A 20858-nucleotide genomic window follows, 5' to 3' on the forward strand; every position below is an offset into this window, starting at 1 on the left:
ATGATCCATGGGGTTACTACCTGCCCTGGGAAAACATTCTTGACCTCTGGTTTCAGGTGGGTTGCTTTCTTGGTAGAATTAAAATCTAATTTAAATACTTAAACATTTTTAAACAGCGATGATCTGCTTACAGAATCAGAGTCAAGGGCTTGGATATTAAATCCCATGTCCTTGGTCGCCATATTTGTAACTTTGTATATATTGCTTAATCTCTCATAGTTTTCTTATCTGAATAAATGGAGGCTCTGACTGACCGTTCCTAGGAATTATATGAAGAGGGACTCATAAAAAAAGTTGCAAAAATCTGTGGCACATGTACCAATGTTAAGTAAGAATAATAATATAGAAAATTAATGTATAAAACAAGACCTGGAAGTTACATATGTCTCTCCTTTGGTTATAACACATTATCATAAATTGTACAATTCAATCATTTCAGCTGAAATACAGTAACAGTCATTCCATTGGGTCAATTTTTTTTTTCATTTTTCAAGGTTTGGGGGATATTTTTATGTTATTTGTTTTGTCAATTCTTTGCCATGAAAGAACAATGGGCTACGCTTCAGAGTGAAGCAACACAAGCTCACAACAGGCTTGCGAGTGCTGTACAATACACACGGAAATAACGATGCAATTTTAATTTTTAATTAAATAGATTAAATGAATTGATCACAAAAACACTGAGATTTTTGTTGTTGTTGTTGTTTTGTTTTGTTTTGTTTGTTTTTGTTTTACTGAATGGACAACCCTAAAACTACAGAGCAATTTTCAAAGATACAAAAGTTTGGTAAAATGCATCCATTTTTTTTGTATTTAATTAAAAGCTGATTGTAAGGTGCAGAAGCTGCAGGCCTAAAAGCAATAAATAAATTTAGAAAATTGAAAGCTTATAAATCATGTACGGAAGTTTAGATAAGTTAGGATCAAACATCTCCGCACTCTGAGAGCCCCACTTTAGGGACTCAGAGAAAGTACCAGAGCTATCAATGCCAACAAAACGAAGAGGGTCACTTTAAAATGCAAGTTTATTCTGGAGGCTCTAGAGGTGCTGCCGGTGAAATGCTTCCCAAAGCAACCAGAAAACAAGTCACTGCAAGAGACCCTCTGCTATCTGCTGCTCGGAAAAGATGTTAGACCTGACCATTCTCCTCCAACCCTTGTTTGGAGAATTATTTCAGGAAACACATTCTTCCTCAAATCATGACACACAGAGGCGTGGGGCGGGGAGAGGAGGGGACACGCAGTCCTACCTTGTGCCTGAGCTGCAGAGCTGTGGGAGTACCCCAGGGCCAGGAGCGCGGTCTCCACCAGCTGGCTAAAAAGCACATCTTTTCGAACCAGAACGAACTCTGCATGTTCTTCTCTGTTGTCATATTCAAGAGAGCCATCCAACTGCTCCACCACACAAAAGACAGGAATCATCAAACCTGAAGAGACAAAATTCAAGAGCAAAACACAAACATTACAAAGCAAATCTCAGTCACCATGATGAGAAGGGAAGAGGCAGTTATAAAAGTTACTCATCTGTGATCAACAATGGTTTCGATTAAACAAGCCTCTTAGTTGGATAGGCCTAATGGGAAAGCTGTGGATTTTTTTTCCCCTTCCTTATTACTATCAGATTGCAGCAGAATCGCCCTGGGCAAAGGCAGAAGCCCTCAGATTCCAGTCATTAAAATGTGGAGTGTGCCCATCAGAGGTGTCCTGCCTGAGACCCTAACTCCAGAGCTGCCACAAAGCTGAGGTTAAGGTGACCTTCCAGACCCTCATAACCTTCATGTCTATGGTTTTATCATTAACTACTAATGGGGACTAGTATTTCCAGATCAGATCTGCTTTTGTCTGGAAATGCTGTAAGAAACCTACTAGAGAGGCATATTTGATTTCGGGGCCTAAGCTATCAAGTGACTATGTCTAAGAAAGCCAATAGGAATTTTTTTATTTTTTAACAGTCCCTCTTGTATCTTTTATCTAAGTCCCAGCAAATAGGTCATCAATTAGTCTGCAAATATCCTGCTCACGAAAATCTTAACTGACATTTAACTTATGTCAAAACATGCATCCAAATTTAAAACTTTGTCTTTTTTTTAATTATTATTTTACATATTAACACCAGTTACCACTATAAAGGGAATTATCTCTTCTTGTGTTTTCAGAGAAGAAGTAAACTACCCTAAAGGATAAAGCAAATTAGTCTAGTTGAAAATCTGTTGAAATCTGTTGTCACTGAAATATTTCTCTGCTTTGTATCAAAGTGTGAAAAGCTAAAAAATGTTTAATTCGCCAAAGATTTTTTTATAAACTGTTTTTTATTTTTAAAAAAGTCATACAGGCATTTAAATCTAAACATAGCCAAGGCATAAGAAGATCAAAGTTTTACCAACATACAAGTAATAAACACGGACTCTGCCCCATGTAATTCACACAAATTAGTATGTTATGGAATAGATCTGTTCTGGGTCTTCTCTCTTCGTGCAAGAAAACCAAAAGTTATGAAGGACAGGTGGGCAAGCTGAGAGATGGGGGGAGGTGGACAATTAGTTGGTCATTGCTGAAGGCACTTTACAATAAAAATAAGACCTCTGTGTAAATGACCCATGGGAGTTCTGCCTGTGAGACACAGACTACACAGTTTTTTTAAAAGCCCCTCCCCTCTGCCTAGACCCTAGAAGCCACCTGACTCACTCTGATCTGGAAAGCAGAGAGTGGGAGCAGACACCCTGCAAACTACCAGGTCACAGATGCAGATTTTTGTTCTAAAGATAATACAATGGTACAACTGGTTCCCATGTGCTAATTATTATTATTAAAGATAGTAAGTATAGGGTGTAATTATTAAATGTAATCATTATTAACAGTAATAATACTCCTTAAGAATTGTTATCATTAAGGATCATGGTAATTATTATTAAGCCAGTACAACAGTCTAACAAGTCACACCATACCATTCCTGGGACAACTACTGACTCCATGGTTCACTCTCAAGAACAATAAAGCAGCATTATTGTTTGTAGAAAATACACTACCTATGGTACAGATTTATAGAAAATAGGAAATAAGGGTGGAGCAGACTGATCGTTTTAGACAAACAAGGAAATTTAGCCCGGCCACATGGTGCCTTATAAAATATTCTTTAGAATTGTGACCAGTACTAGTCTATCAAACGCTTACTTATTTATGCCCAATTTATTCCCAAATGTAGGTAAGACATGAAATGAACACTATAAATTACACTGCCTCCAAATTATCTTTGTGCTCATTCATGTATCCAATTTTTATTCCCTGAACACCTATTGTGTACCAGGTATCCCCTGTGGCTTCAGAGATACAAGTAAGAACAAGTCTGATGTGGCTCCTGCCCTCAATGCTGTTGAAGGTGCTGTAAAATCTTCCTAAGCAAGCATAATGGCATTTTATAGGACCTATCCATCAGAGTCCTTACCAGCAGGGAATAGCCCCCATTTAGACCTTTTAACTCTTACATACTGGTATATGATCTTTGTCCAAGGAAGCAGGTTGATTTCTACTTCTAATGATTTCAGCATATGCACACATAGGGCCATGTAGTCAATGGTGCCATAAGCCACTTCACCACTAATACCTATGTGTACATAAGTTTCAATGCTGAAAATCCATGTGCAGTTCCTAATGTCAACATCTGAGTGTCACACATCTGGGAATCACAGATAAGGCCTTTCAATGAATCCAGTTGCCTCCATAAGCTATCATGTATCCATTACTTAGGAACCATAAATCTTTCCCAAGTCTATAGTCAACTAAAAAAAAAAACCCTAAGACCCTATTAATTTTTAAAAATAGTAACAAATAAATATAGCATGAATAATTTTTAAAAATCAAAGAAAGAAAGAAAGAAAGAAAGAAAGAAAGAAAGAAAGAAAGAAAGAAAGAAAGAAAGAAAGAAAAAAGTGGCAGTGGATAAAAAGATAGGGAGAGTATTTGAAAAGCAATTCAAAAAATAATCAGTGAGTGAGATATGAAATACAACATTAAAGCACAAGGGTCTATACCATTCAGGAACTTATGTTTTGAAAGTGTCAGTTATCAAAATATTTCCTAAACATTTTAGTCCAGTGATTAAAGAAAGCAATCGTTATCTGACATGAGAACAATAACTCCTTCCAGTCAAAAAGCAAGCACCGATCCTTCACAGGCATCACCTACTTAGAAAGAAAAGAAAAGAAAAAAAGAAAAGAAAAGGCAAGGCAACGCAGAGAAAAGAAAAGAAAGGAAAAGAAAAGGATTTTGAAGTCATTTATAAAATAAAGTAATATTAACCAGAAGCATATGACAACAGAATTTACTCTGAAAGCATATATATATGAGCTACTAAAAACAAAAAGATTATATAAAGAAAAATGTACCTTTTTACTAGAATTTCATGGATCAAATTTCAATTATGAAATTTTTACAGTGAAACACAATTTTTACAAAAGAAGAGGAAAAATAGGTGTGATTACTAGTAACAACAGCAAGAGAAATGAAAAATGGTAAAACAGTCCAGTTGGGGTCAAGTGTGAGGAAGAAGAAAATTAAGGCATAGGTTTTAAAAACTTAAAAACAGCAAATCCCTGGCAAAGAAAACTATAAAAGGATGAGTAGGAATATATATCAAAAAAAAGGCATTCCATTTGGTACCCCCTCCCCACTCTCTCCAGGCGAAAAAGAAAAAGAAGGAAGGAAGGAAGGAAGGAAGGAAGGAAGGAAGGAAGGAAGGAAGAAAGGAAGAAAGGAAGAAAGGAAGAAAGGAAGAAAGGAAGAAAGGAAGAAAGGAAGAAAGAAAGAAAGAAAGAAAGAAAGAAAGAAAGAAAGAAAGAAAGAAAGAAAGAAAGAAAGAAAGAAAAAGAAAAAAGTGGCAGTGGATAAAAAGATAGGGAGAGTATTTGAAAAGCAATTCAAAAAATAAGAATGGGAAGAATTAAAAGCTAAAGAATAACAATGTAAAAATGAAATGTATTTATACAACAAAATTTACAAATGATCAAGAAAAAAAAGAAACTCTTATTCTAGCCCTATATCTGGAACTTATGGCATTATTCTTCTTTTATTGTAGCACAGACCCATTTCCAGATGATCAAGTAGGGAACTTTGAACCTTTTGATTATAAGCCTCACTAAGCTTTCTACAATTGTGGCAGGTTAAGCAGGTAGTTTCGTCTAAGGGACAGGCACACAGTCCCAGCCATTTGCTAAGAATTAAGAGTCGTTCTGACAATTGGGATGAATGGTGAATTCTGTTGTCACTGAGGCAAAATAAGCAGGAGATTCCTTCCACTAGAAAAATGCATTTCCCAACTGTCATTAGTTCCAATGCTCAAACTGTCATTTTCATTGTGACATTATTTCTGAAAAAGTGTGTATGATTATAAAGGCAACCTAATCTTCACCACGGCGGCCATAGGAATACAGACAAATGGGAGATGGTCAAATGTGGTGGTGACTAGCTCTGCGTAAGGAGGCAGGCAACTCTTGGATCAAATCCTGGCACTGTCATTCTTTACCTATTGTAGTGAGCTCGAGTAATTTATTTGACCTCCCTGAGGCTCAAATTCCTCCCAGGTAAGATGCAAATAATAATATCTACATCACAGAGTTGCTGTGAGGATTAAACACTGTGAAATAGTTGTCTGGCAGCTCTCAAACAATGGAACCTATTTGTTTTTCTTTTTTTCAAAATCAGTATTAATACCATTAATTAATACCATTAATTAATACAGAGGAAAATAAGGAATCAATAATTTTTTTCAGGGTCCATAATCAATGCTCATGAAACTTACTAAAAAGCTTTTCTTCAGAATAAAAATGATACTCATAATCATTGAATTACTTAAGATGTTCAATGTGCCCCAAGCAAAAGGGTGAAAGTATTAAAAATACATTTTATACTCTAAAACTGCTTGCCCACTACAGTAGCTATTAGCCACATGTGGCAACTAAACACTTGAAATGTGACTAGTCCTGAATTGAGATGTGCTGTAAGTGTAAAATACACACTCAATTTCAATGATTTAATAGCAAAAAACAAATAAATATAGCATGAATAATTTTTAAAAATCAACTGCAGGTAGAAATATCTTGGATGCACTGAGTTAAATAAAATATATTATCAAAATTAATTTCACCTGTTTAACTTCTTTTAAATGAAGCTACTAGAAAATTTAAAATTATACACATGGCCCATATTATATTTCTAGGAGAGCTGCTCTAAGCAACCTGCCGACACCAACATATACAATGGTTTTCCTGACACAGGATAAAGTCATCGCAAACTGATAACTAAGACAATTGTGCAATTGTCTTAAGCATTTCTTGGATGCCCCTCAAGTTATCTTTCCTCTGTGTTCCTGATCTTAGGAGACTTGAGGACAGATGTACTATTGGTTAAACTCCAAAATCTAATGTGACATCTCTGCATCATCAAGCAAAGCGTAGGCCATTGTTTTATTCCTAACCGTATTCATCCAACTTCTTTAATAAGGGAAAGGTTTTTTCCCCCCTTCCCTTCATTTTAAAGAACAGTTTTCAGGAAATGCCACAACACTGGCATGAAAGTGACCCAAGGAACAAGTATCCTGTAATGCTCTGGATAGCTCACCTCAACAATGAAAGATGAAAGAAGGTCCAGTGGCCGGGGTCTAGAGGACTGGATTACACTGCTTTCCACAAAGTCACACAAAACAAACCTGTCACTTGCATAGCACCCGCTAACTTACCACACATTCTAGCATACACACGTACCTTTATCTTTCTCCCCACCTTTACCCCATGAGAGGGTATCATTATTCTCATCCAGTAAATGAGGAAACAAACCATGGGAAAATAAGTAACATGCTCAAGAGAGGCACAAGGAGAACCGTTCAGGTTAGCCAACTCTAAACTCCAGGCACGCTGCTTTCTTGGGAATGGAAAACTACACCTGGAAACCCACACCCACAAAAATCCAAAGGCTTGGCCTTTTAGCAAAGGCCCCTTCACTGCTCGCAAAGTCCAATGGGTGACATGCATTGCTTGAAAGTAAATTCACCTTTTGACATGGGAGTCACTGTGCTAGGCACACAGAAGGAATCGAACACAATCGCTGCCCTTTGGTCACTCACAGACAAAGAAAGGCTCAAATGAGTCATACTCTAGTGAAGGTGACAGTGGGCTCCAGCCTCCACCCCAATCCCTTTGTCTCCTGGGTCCACCCTCATTCTTGGACCTGCCCCCTGAATGACAGGAGCCAGTCTATGACAGGAGGCCAGCCTTTCTCCTCCCCTCTTTCCAAGGGCTCCTGAAACAGTCTGTTTCCAGAAGGAAGGCAGCCACAGGGCCCACTCCCTTCCCTGAAGCTGGCAGTATATCTGGTTCTATCACCTGAGAAGGTCCCAGGGCTAACTGAAGATTACAAAGCCTTTAGGGCAGAGCCTCTCATATCTGCTCTTTGTATAAAACTGAACCTGGAGTAAAGCACCACACTTAGCAACCACCACAATCAATAAATCACAGAACCCTGAAACAAATTCTACCGTGTAAACCGAGAGTGAATACAGGGTCTACCGGGAGGACTGGGAGAGAAAAGAGTGAGGGGTGGCAACTGTCTTTTCTTATTGCAAATTTATTAGAAGAACAAAACAAACTTCATTCTCTCTCCCCTCCCCCTTTCCCTCTCCATCTCTCTCTATCTCTCTATCTCTCTCTCACACACACACACACACACCCTGAGTCACATACAAGAAGTCACTTCAATATTAACCTTCAGTATTAGCCTCTAGACGCTTCCTCCCAACCTAAAACAATCAAGGCAAGTCTGAGCACCGAGATCAGTGAGAAACAAAAAGAAAGAATAGGGTGCCCCTCACCTCCTTCTTGGGGTCCCAGGCAAAATTTCAAGATGGATCAAGTAAATCTTTCTTACTCCGCTCTTTTCTGCCCCTGATGTCCTCTCCTAGGCACCCAACCTCCTGAGCTATGGTAACCAGAGGCTCCGCATTCCACCATTCCACTCCAGCCTCCCATTCCCCCAGGGGCTGAGCTCAAAAATTCCACAGAGATTAATAGATAAAAAGATGCTACACTTTTGCTGTTTGAATGGTTTAGCAGTCCTTTAATCTTAGATATACTTTCATTGTAAAAGAAACTCATTGTATCCTATATTAACTTCTAATGGAAAGAATTTCAGGTAATGCAATTAAAAAAAAAAAAAAAGTTTTCACCAGGCTTGGAGTGGCAGGAGAGCAAAAATATCTGGGGGCAAGGGAGCCATCCGCAGGTGGACTGGAGGTCCTCTAGGCTCCCCTCAACTGCTCCACTTTCAAAGTTTCTCTCTGACCCTTGCTTGCGAACAAAGGTTCTCTGAAGGATTAATTCATCTGTCTTTGTGGTTTTCTTTTTTAAGTCTTACTGCTGAGGAAGCAAGAGCTGACAGAGAGGGGCAACCTGTGCCGTTCAAAGGGGGAGGAACACAGTTAATCCTACAATGATGGAGAAGGCAAAATTTGCTTAACAATTACTCTAAGGCATATTAAGTCATATATATGCAGAAATATTATTTCACGTTCATCCATGACCCAATTATTTGTAACTCAAGGTTACATCTCCAAATAAAGTTTCAACAATAACGCTCCTTGATGCCTCTCTCCCTTTAGGGAAGTAGGGTGGGGAGGTAAGATTATCAAGAAATACTTTATTCTCAGAATCCTGTCTAGTAAAACCAGACACTACCTTGCAGCCCCTGAGGCAGATCTTAACTTTGGAAGATAAGAACAAAAGTAGGCCAGGGGTGGGGCAGCCACGAACTCTAGTCCTCTCTTACTTAACACCCTAAAGGCTCAAACTGAGCTTCAGGTGGTAGGGAGAGGAGATGGGTTCTGGTCTTCCAGGCCTGTCCCCAGACTGAGAGATCACGATTCAACCTGAAGCCAGATCTGAAGGCTGCAGGATAAACTCCACGTCTCTCAATACTCCTCATTTATAGAAATGTGGTAGCAGGATCAAGTTGGCCAGGCCGTCTGCAAAACAGGACTTCACAGGCACAGAGAAGGCACAGTGTGGCTACTTATCTAAACAAAAAAGCCCGAGCTACACCTGGGAACTGGGCCATAGCAAGCCTGACCCAAGGAACTAAATTCCCTGATGTCAGGAATGTCCAGTGAGAGTGAATGAGAGGCCTGCCTTTTCCTTCTCCAACATGGGCTGGACTTAGGTAAGTCTTACTCACTCCCTCACTCCCCGCTCCAGCCCCGAGCCTGACTTACAGCAAGTCCAAAATAAATGTTGGTGCAGTTTAACAAAATGCTAATTCTAGCTAGACATTCAGAACCACCATTAAGAGGCGATGTCAGCTCTGGCTTTTTGCCATTACTTCCCAGCTGAACTTGTCACATCACCATAGCCCACTGCATTGCATTCAGCATCAGCATACAAGAAGAGCTTTCTAAGAAACAATCCACACAAGTGGACTTGGGGGCTTGCTCCATGCTCTCCGGGGAACGTCCGCCAGACTACAGGGCTGCGTGCGACCACTGTGGACAGAAATTGTTGGTTTATCACCAGGAAGGCATTGCAGTCTGTTGGTGTTAAGACTCAAGTGGCTAGCAGTACTGTGCTCTGTGACCGTATACATCCTAGAACCCTGGGGGTCGGGTCTGCAGTCCTATAGTACCTGCGCTGGAAGACTGCAACATCTTTTCTAAATCAGACAGACAAAAATGTTTACTGACCCTGAAATTTAAAAAAAAAAAAAAAAAAATTTTTTTAAGAAAAAAGTAGAATGTAAGTTCGATTATCACAGAGGAGTTCAAACATGAAGTATCCCTTAGTTCAAAACTAAATGTTTGAGGTTCTTTTCACAGTGGGTTATAAATGCATATAGAAAGTCTTGAGACTCAATGGCTTGTTAAAATAACTATACCATAATTCATTAATGCTAAGATTTCTGTCCTTCATTATGTAAAATTTTATTTTAGAGGTCTCTGAGAGATAATTTTTCAGATCGTATTTAAGTGGAGATGTATGTGCCGCTCCCCTCATTCTCATTATCCTCTCTGGAAAAGCTATTTGCAACTTACAGTCTCAAAAGTCAGAAAAAGAGTCAATAAAAATTGTCTTTATATTAACATTTGCTTTATCATATCCAGTTTTGAGATTTGCCTAAATGTTATTCTGTCTAATTTAACAATTAAAATAAAAAATCCTTGATTGATTTCTCCAGTGTAGTGTTAAGGAAAGGTTAACTGTACTGAGGTTCACTAGCAAGAAATTAATAAAGGAATCAAGCACTCGGCTCTCAATAAGACAAGACTACCCAGATTTCTAGTGGGAATATTTCATAGCACAAGCATGTTTTCTTTGGGGAGTTTAACTCACCAAAATTATTAAAAATTGAGATCAAACACTGGTGCAAAGCCCCAAAGGAAATCATACTAGAGTGGAGAGATTTTTATCAAATAAAAACCTGAAAAGGTGAAGTTTTTAGAGTAAAAAATAAAAGGCTTTCTCCTTACAAAAGGAAATCCTACTCTCAAAACAGCAAAACATGCAGGGATGTCTAATAGATGTGTAAAAGTCATCACTGTTAAGTGAATGCAGATTTCACAAAGCCAAGCTTAGACAAGCAGCCATCATGACTACAAGCCACTCTCATTCTTGTACCCAACAAATGACTCCACTGATAGGTAAGAGCAAGCAAGCCCTTGAAAGGGCTGACACTAGAAGAGAAAGAAAAGAACAAGGAGAGAGCAAGAAAGTCAAAATCATAGTGTGTATTCTGCAGTTCCCTAAGGGTACACTGAGATCTCTCAATTGCAATACATAGGATATTATTATTGTGACTGAGATGAAGTTAATAAAACCCAGCCTACAGACTGGGGAAACTCAGGTCCCCACAGATGGAATACTTCCCAGAAAAGATATTTTAAGTATATACGTACCTGTGCAATTTACAGCAATTACTTAAACAAGAAAAAGAGAACAGAGAAAACTCGTATTTTCACTTTATGATTCTGATACATCCCCTTTGTAATGTATATAATTTCTAAGAGAATATTAAATTTAATATTAAAAAAACTAAAGAGATCACTTAAGCTACAGCATATAAATCCACTGAAAATCTTATTTTCATCCTTAATGTTATCCAAAGGATACTATCCAGCCATAGGAGGAATGTCATCCCGCTTTTAACTATCTTTGAAAAACCTAAAGAAATTTATTTGTCTCCCGGGGGGAAAAAAAAAAAGGAGGATGAAAAAGAAGGATAAATCTTAATTGGAAAGATAATATAAGTTTCTATCTTCATTAAAGCAAAAGGCCCTGGAAGAATACTGCACCTTTTTAAATCTGGAATGATCCCAGATATGAAACATCTCAATCTCAAAGATTCCACTTCTAGATTCCCTGGATTCCTAATTTCTTTAACTCTCTAACTTCTGAGCCACAAAATCAAGCATATTGATGTAGTTTCACCCCCAAAGGGCCAGTTTCAAAACAGATCTAATCTCACAAGCTCCACACAAAATAACAGAAAAGACAAGCCTGAGACTCTTTTTCAAACTCTGCATTCAAGGAGAAAGGGGTTCCTTTTGGGGTGAACTGAGGTTTAGATGTGTGGGTGAGTTCCAGTGTGGCCACGGTGCCTTGCCCATCGTGGTGAGAGTGGCCCCTTCCTCTTCGCACCATTGCTGCCTGCATCTACATAAAGACGATGAAAGAAACTATACCTCAGTTTTCATGAACATAAATGCATCTCTTTATTTTGTTAACAGAAGTAGGATCGACAAAGTGATATGTTTTCAAAGAGCGAGCCTGTGTTTATTGTATATCTGAGAGGCTGGCGGCAAGAAAGACGACTTCGTGAGTTATATCAAAGGGAGAAGAGAGCTGCACCTCAGAGGCTTTCCTTGGGTAAAGAGAACTGTCTCCCTCAAACCTACTTTCAAGCTATACATCAATCTTCAATATAATTATGTTTGACAGAATATAAGCTCTTGGCAGTTAACTTGTTTACAATAAATGTTTAGTTTGGGTACATGGACTGTATTTCAGTTTTATAAATATCAAACACAAACCGACAACAGTCCCATTATGGGGCTGAGAATTATTTTGCTATAAATCTTTTTATTGGGGGGCCAAGGGAATTACTTTGCAGCTTGTTTTCCACTAACCACTTGGAACAGTGTGAAAAGAGGTACATTTATACTCTGACCCTGTGCTAATTGGAATTCTATACATTTCCATGGGAGAGCTTGCAGTATCAATCCTGAACACGCAGGTCGCCTCCCCCCGCCCAAGGTTTTACCATGGTGGCAAAAAAATACAAATGCAACAAGATGGTTCTTACCAAAGTCACGGCATTTTCATATGGCTCTTATTCGCCTCAAAGTCTCCTGGGAACTAATGGCCATTTGTGACAGCATTGGCAGGCCTTCAATGGTAAGCTCTAGTTTTGGGGGGTTTATAAGTTGGCTATAAAAATGTGCTTAAGGCTCAAACTTACTATATGAACAGGACTGTAAATAGAGTGAGTTTTGCTGAGTGTTACCTGAAGATTCATTTGAGAAGGAAAAAAAAAAAATCAGGATCACCTTAGTTACTCTTGTAAAGTACCTTTACTTGGGTCTTAAATGTGTTTAATTTACTTTCAGAGAATAGTGTTCCTCTTATACCCCCTCAATAATAAAGGGTGTTAGTCTTCTAATACTACACCTGCCACATCTATGGCACAAAATCTTATCTGAACGGAGCCTCAGAAGCTGAACGCCTCACAAAGCTTCAGGAGTACCCTGGCTTAGCCCCACTCAACTCCACGAGCACTTTTCTCCCGGCATGCATCTTCACTAGCGTTCGGAATGCCTTCTGGTTTTCAGAGGATGACAATCCGTCATTGCAGGGCTGGTTTCCTCACTTGTTTTTAATTTCACAGTTATCTTGTAATCAGATCCCTATATAATATTTCAACTCCAACATAGTATTAACATACACAAAAGATCATTTTTAATTTTCCAAAATACTTACTACTGGGATATTCTGTCACTTTATTATTTAAAAGTGAGATTCCAACTTCTTTCCCTCTGGTCAAGGTTATAATTTCAGGTGACATAAAATAAAGAATTTTTTGTCTCTCACCTTCTAATAAACAAGGTAAGACACTGATTTGTAAGTCTCATGGGTCATCAAATTTGATTTTCTTTAAAATTTTACCACGAGTTTCATACATGAGAGAGAGAAGAAAAATATTTTCATTGCATTATCAGCCTCACAGGTCTTGTTAATATCAAAAGCACTAGTTTACAATGTGAACTAATGGAAAACTGTTAAATTTACCTAAAATAATCAATCCTTTTTTTTTTTTCTTAATTTAAATAAGCCCTTTTAAGACCTTGACTATTTAACTGCTATTTACTTGGGGAAGGGGAGACATGGAGAAGGTGACTGTATGAAAAAAAAAAAAAAACAACAACTTTTTTTAATTGTACAACAAAAATTCCCTCCAAGGCAAAAAGACATTATGCCAAGTTCCACCCAGAATTAATGTTTAGGTTTAAATTATAAAGTCCAGAAAAAATGGAACCACTAATAGACCCTTAAAGTTCGTGGCATTCATCACCGCTGTTAGGTTATGTAAATGTTAAACTGAAAAACCCTTTTCTGACAAAAGTATTTTAATGAAGGTGCTATTAAGTAGACTCTCTGAACTGATTAAAAAAAAAAAAAGCCTTTTGAGCTGTTTGATATAAATTCCACTCCAAAGAGGATTATGCTTGGGACAGTTCTGGGATTATGAGACCTCGGCCAGTAAGGGTTTACTGCCTATCTTATTCCTTTCACTTTACCATCCTCAGAAAGATTTTTAAATATTGAACCCAAGAAAATTCTTAGCTACAGATCAAAGAGATACTCTCCTCTAACTCTGTCAACGGAGTCCAACTTTGGGCGCCAAATGTTCTGATGGCCAACATTATTTGTGGCTTTAGTATACCCACAATGAGCAGGGGTTAACTCCACTGTCTAGCTAACTCCACTGTCATCATCAAAGTTACCAGGAGCTCACAGTTTCTATGAATAGAGTAAGAAATATAGCTCAGAGTGAAAGAAAACTAGACACTGATTTTGGCTGCTGCCGGCCAGCTCACTCCTAGTTGTTGAAAGTTCCACTCTGGGGAATGAGGCCTGGAGGCTCAGCAATGCAAAGGATTATGGATTTAATAATGGCTCCAATGGCTTCCAACGGAGGCCAGAGCCTATGCATCTCAACTGACAGTCTCTGTGACCTGAGTGAATGTCAGTGATGTGCACACGCGGAAACTCAGCGTCCCCCCAACCCCATGTGTTCTGAGGAGAAATAAGGACACTCATGATACACCTTCAACTCTCTCTCTCCCCTTCAGCCTGGTTATAACTTCCAGAGGAGAAAGAACAGCAGGCCCAGGGATCACACCAAACCTTTACTAGGGAGAGTTTGTAGTAAGAGAAATATTCACTACTTTTGTCTTCCATTTACACAGGTTAAAAAAAAAAAAAAAAAGAGGTAGTTATACCTCAGGTAGAATTAAGAAAATTTGATTTCCTTTCTCAAACATCATACGAAGACAAAAATCAATGAGCACTTTTAATTGTCTTCTGAGCAACCACCTCCCAGGGACTCCTCTCCCAACTTCCCAGGGAGGATCAAGAACCAAATGGTCTCTCCCAGAACTGATTTTAGCTAATAAGTGCAACAAAGTAAGTGAAAAGCATTTCAGTTATTCTGCATCCTCTCCAAGACTAAAAATTTGTACATCGTGTGACAGGTCCACCTCATTTTTCTTAATGATGTTTTTATTATTCTTTCACTCAATTAAAGCAGAAATGGATATTGCATCTTCTGACTGTATAATTGTTATTGTAATCTGTTTTCGATCACTGCTTGGGAAATAGGTCCAAAACAACATAAACTCTCCACTGCCTCAGAAGGCAAGTCATTTTCTTTTACTACGACACTTAAAGAGACATTTATCATGCTGCTCTGTTAGCATCTTTGGATTATGATAAAAGAAAGTTCTTGTTCTGTTAACCAAAAAAATATAATGTTTTGAAAACACTGCCATTTTAAAGAGCTCTGATATGAGTGCTTTTTCCTAATAAGCTATCAATTTTGCCTTTCCTTATCCATATAAAGAACTGGAACAAATGCAATAAAAATATGCAATTTTAATATAGGGAATAATCAAGAAATTTGAAAATCGATCATATTCAGTTATAAAAGAACTGATAACTTGCTTTCCAGCCAAATAAAAAAACAAGTAAAAAAAATTGTTTTAAAGAAAGAAAAAGATATCTCTGCTGAACAGGATGAAATTAAAATTGTTTCTATGAAAAATGCAAATCACCTCTGTCAGATCTTAGTGCTTTGGAAAACATTTGCTCTAACTAGAGTCTCTATTAATTTTTTTTCCACATCTGTGCAAGTCTTCAACAAATAAAGTCACTGAGCTGCTGGGCACATTTCAGTAACTGTGCAACCATCAGTGGGCACCAAACAGTTACTGTGGTGTGAAATGCATACTTTTTTTATAAGTGGTAGCTTGCAGTGTTTCCCCTGAACTTTTTAATCTCTGTTGTTATGTTAAATGCTATCATTTAATAACCCACTGTGCTAAGACAGAACTCCATTCCAATGATAAGACAACTAGTTAAGGAAAGATCCAAATTTGCCTTCTATCGTGAGCAACTAAAATGCAAATCTACTCCCCCCAGAGTTTTACTGTCCTAATGTGTCATAACCACAAATAAAGAACATTCTTACTACTACAATACAGCTGCCATAATTTGCTGATAACTTTATTGCAAGGTTCAAATTCTTAAAATTTCTATTAATAGTCTTTTCTTCATTTTAAGCATTTGCCAAACTAGTAACTATAATAGTCACTAGTTTATTTTTAAAGTTTTAAAGGTACACACATCAATGAAAAATGGAAAAAATACATCCCATAAACCCCATTGCCATAATTATATATCTAAAGCACATTTATTCCATATTAGGTCATTTTTACCTAGTTCTTAAAAAATCTGTAATAAGTAAAACTCTGCAAATGGGAAGAAAAGATACAAGTTGTAGAAGACCATTTCTGATGTAGCCTTTCACTTCATTATACTGATTTTGCCACAATTTTAAAAGCACTTGCTATTAAGCAGCAAAACAATTCTGCTAATTGAAAACAACAAAAAATTACATAGATAGAGTTCCATGCTTTTGAAAACTCCTGCATGGAACATTTTTACATAAATGCTGTGTAGCATGAGGTGCTTGTAGGGCTTGTTTCATGTAAAAGAAGAAAATAAATGTTTGGCTGATCACTGACAATAAGGGAACCAATGTGACTTCAGAAAATGGAAAAGAACACACTATAGAGGCCATGTCTGTGCTTTTTTGGAAATCTGTAAGTACTCAACTGGTTTTTGTTTTAACTCATACCTCAATTCCACTCAGGGCCGTCTACTTGGACTCTGAAATATCTATCACATTACCCGTAAGTAGGAGGATGATGAATCCTTTGTATATAAAAATCCATTTTTAACACATAGACATTTTCAACCCTCTATTGCACTTTAAAATAAAAGGAATTCACAACTCTCTTTACTGGCACCCTAAATTAATGCTAGAGAGCAGTGGTGATTGGAAGTGAGAAAGGCCCCATATAATCAAAGTCAGCAGAGGGAAATCACTCATTTTAAAATCACTATAAAGAAAAGAATGGAAGCTAAAAGGCACACTCTCTTCATTTTTCGAGCTAAACATAAAGGTCTTCTACTTGAAACCATTTTCACTTCTTTCTTTCTTTCCTTCCTTTCTTTCTTTCAAAATAATGAGTTAAAATGTATGGGTTACATCCAATATTTCACTGCTGTTCTTATTCTTGGGGGGGGGGGGGGAGGAGGGAACAGGGACCATGCTGCCAAAGCTTCTGAAAAGAGTTTGGGCTGCTAATTTTCCGTTCACAAAATCTAAATTCCCCTTATGCATCTCACACAACTCATGAAATAATATGAAACAGTATTATATCACTGCAAATTGAGACATTTTTATCAAAATAAAGAGTGATGATGCCAACATTTCATTTGTCATTTACCACTTGTCACTTTTCACTGACAAACTGTTACACATACAACTTTTGTCAAATGCTCCATCTTTAAATATGTTCCAAAATGCCATTGTACCTCAGCATTCATATAAGGATGATAGCAAAAAGTACTGTTACCACACATTAGTTACGTAAGTTTTTTTTTTTAAAAAGCCGACTTATTAGATAAAAGAATATAAAGGACTTTTTGTTAATTTACATGCTATGTAGGATAAAGTTTGGCTTTCTGAAATAAGACAAATTATGAACATATTTTATGCACCTAATGTGAGATTATTAGTTATAAGAAACTTTTTTAATGGTGAAGAAATGGGTCATTTTTATCTCAACAGAAACCTACTCTAAAAAGACCTAAAAAAATAATACAATTTGGAATTCATCTAGCCCTGTTAATGTCTTTTTTATATATGCATATAGAGTCTCTACACTGAATTCTTTTTAAAAAAGAAAATAAAGGTTTTAAACTATTAAAGTAGAACCATCAAACTTGATCGCTTACCAGCTATACCTTGCCAGATATACCAAATAATTACCCTGTCTTGCCTGGAATAAAACTAATTTCCACATTCTTAAAATAATTCAAATTCATATTCCTAGATCTTTAATAAATGACAATAAGTCTGTTTATATATACATAAATATAATAATATATATACAAGATATCTAAGATTTACAGAGTGATTCTACTAGTCACAACCCCCTGGGAAAGGATTATATTGCTTATTTTCTACAGGGGTTAAAAAATAGATGCCTTAAGGGACATCTATGTAGTTCCAACACACATACACATACACACACATTTCATTGCAGATGATCTTGAATATATAATGGTCAGTGGGTTTCTGTTGATGGAACACAAGGCTTCCAAAATTACTTCAAACATCAAATTATGCTCAGGACTTTGAGGGGCGGATACCCTATGTTCTGTTTAATGTGTATGTTCCATTGCATATATTTTTTTAACCAAGTATATCTTTATTTTAATAACAGGCCAAGGACTAAAAACACTTTAGAGAAGGGCTATTTTTCTACCTCAGCAAAACTACAGAGGACATGCTAGATTGTTGGATGACCCCAAAGCCTAAGTTCATTCTATTTAAAAGATCTTCAACCCTTAAAAAAAAAAGTAGAATGTAAAAGAGAAATACAATCTTTTCTCTTTTGAAATAATAACATTGAAGCCTCCCTACAAGCATAATGGGGTTTATCCTTGGCTAAAATGAATTTAATGAGTTTTTGACATTTTACCCAGGTTGACAATATGTTTCTAAATTTCCAAGTATTTTATACATTTTAATATGTCAATATCTATATTCTTTCATATCTGCACTCCTTTCAAAAAGTAAAATGTCTCCCTACAACTGCTAATATGGTGACTGCACCTGACCTGAACTGCATTTCTTTTAATCTAAAAGGAAATGTTCCACATGTAGACAATTAAACTAACTGTTGTTGTAGACAATGTTCAGCTCTAAATGAGGCCCTGCCCAACAATCGTGATCACATTTGCTTCCCTATTTGAATACATCAGTGTGTATTGCATAATGATTTTTTCCCCCTTGTAACAAGACAGTTATGTTCTTCAAAGGGCTGCCTATTAGCAAGAAGAATAGGCCGACTTTGGGTCAACTAGTTTATAAGGTAACTTTAACAAGCAATTTCTCAACAAAATTAAATCATTATTTTAAAAAATTCTTTTTCAAAAAGAACGCAAACTTTTTTCAAAAACAGCAAATATCCTTAAAAGATATTCCCAGTGTTCATTTCCCCTAAAATCTAGAACATTTAACACCAAAAAATTATCAAAATTCATAGAAAAATGAAAAATATCAAAAAGATTTCTGATGTTTAATGCCTCCTATCAGCAAATACACCATCTGGTATACTCAAGCGCTGTTCATTCAGTTTAAATAAAGCTGTCTGAAAGTTCTTCTTTAAGCCAAACATTTAAAAATGAAAATGCTTGTGTTAACAATGAATGAAGCACAATAATTTATTGCTATTAAAGCACAACTGGCCAGCGCCTTTCAGCAGTCCAGGAGGAAAGCAGAACGCCTTGCTTCCTCTGGAAACTTGATTGGCATCACTTTCATTTTATGCTGTACGTTTCGTGGCTGAAGCATTACACACAGCAGAACATTTTAGGTACTTATGTTAATGGTGGCAAAAAGGATCATCTGATTCTTATTTTCGTCATCCTTAATAATCTTCTCTTTTTCTAAATCTTCAAATAGATCTGTAAGTTTTAATCAACAATTTCACAAATATAAATTTCCCCACCATTAATCATCCTTTTTCAAAATCCTTATGGAGTGAATTACTAGCTGAGAGGGGACGCCAATTCTAGTAAGTGAATGTTACCCAGCAGGGATATAAAGCTGTCAACACCACGGTGCTCTTGCTTGCTCTAAACTCTCTCCCAGCCTTCATATGTTTTTTAAAGAGATATTAGCCTTTTTTTTTTTTTCCTGGGGACCTTCTATAAAAGCTGACTGTCATACACATCTGAGCACTTATTTTATTATATACATGCTTTAAAACACACTACTTAGATAAGAACAAAAACATCCTAGAAAGTGTTGTAAAGACAAAGCAAAACTGATCTACTTTCTAATAGTCTTCTAAAGCTAACCACATTGTAAACAACACACTAACTTTTAAGTCCCCTATTAAAACGCAACCTTGAAGACTGTGATAGTGTATCTACCACCTCAACTAGTTAAATCCAGACACTAAAATAATTTCTCTTTTTTTTAACAAACACGTTCTCATCAAAAAACATACCAAAGTGTCTCTCTCTAAAAATGTGGAATCGTGGCAACAGAATTCACTATTGCAACCAATGCATTCAGAAACATTTATTCACCTCACTGTTTATCAAAAATAGTAAGATAAACTGCCATGTTATTGGGCAACCAATTAACTTAATGATCTCCCCTATTTTTAGGGGCAAAGCTTTTAAGAAAGAGAATCACTAAAGATTAACAAATACATCCTCCCAAATTTTGAACTCTATTTTTAAAACATTAATTATTATAACCATCTTTACAACATTGACAAGATTACAACATATCTGAAAATGGCAATAAATGATAGTTATAAGTATTTTGTAGTTGTCTAGCTTATTATATTGCTTCACAAAGAAAACTTAAACAAAGGAAGGTAGGGTAAGAGAAATATAATCTATTTTATATTTACTCTATATTCCAAAAAACCTTTCAATTATAAAGAACTGCTAACTAGATATGTATTTTAAACATTCTTTTAAAATTTAAAATGTATACTTTTTAAAAGGCTTTGCTTTTCTCCAATCTATACACATGATTAAAAGTTACAAAGAAATGAAATTATTACCATCTCAATGTACAGTAGGAAACTATACAAACTTCAACCCCAAAACTAATATTAACATTCAATGGAAAACTTTACACTGTCAAAATTTTATGTTCTAAGTTGTTATATTTTAAAGTTTTCTAAATTAAAATCTTTCCAAATAATCTATTATGCTATGTAGAACAAAATCTTTATTTTTTTTTAAAGATTTTATTTATTTATTTGACAGAGAGAGACAGCCAGAGAGAGAACACAAGCAGGATAAGTGGGAGAGAAGCAGGCTTCCCGCTGAGCAGGGAGCCCGATTTGGGGCTCGATTTGGGGCTCGATGCGGGGCTCGATGCGGGGCTCGATCCCAGGACCCTGGGATCATGACCTGAGCCGAAGGCAAACACTTAACGACTGAGCCACC

The 20858-nt window shown here is 36.8% G+C and overlaps 1 protein-coding gene across 2 annotated transcripts in view; it reads right to left on the reverse strand.

Moving 5' to 3' along the window:
* Window positions 1-20858, reverse strand: part of SATB2 (SATB homeobox 2) — a 187900-nt gene that overhangs the window by 161074 nt on the left and 5968 nt on the right. For both annotated transcript variants that reach the window (XM_064586876.1, XM_045868283.3), the window contains exon 3: window positions 1251-1427. In XM_064586876.1, the coding sequence (XP_064442946.1) occupies window positions 1251-1427 (177 nt within the window). The remainder of the gene's footprint in view (window positions 1-1250; window positions 1428-20858) is intronic.

The sequence above is a fragment of the Mirounga angustirostris genome, unplaced genomic scaffold, assembly GCF_029215605.1.
Source record: "Mirounga angustirostris isolate CCGP_5_RB_7025 unplaced genomic scaffold, mMirAng1.0.hap1 SCAF_3, whole genome shotgun sequence".
Classification (NCBI taxonomy): domain Eukaryota; kingdom Metazoa; phylum Chordata; class Mammalia; order Carnivora; family Phocidae; genus Mirounga; species Mirounga angustirostris.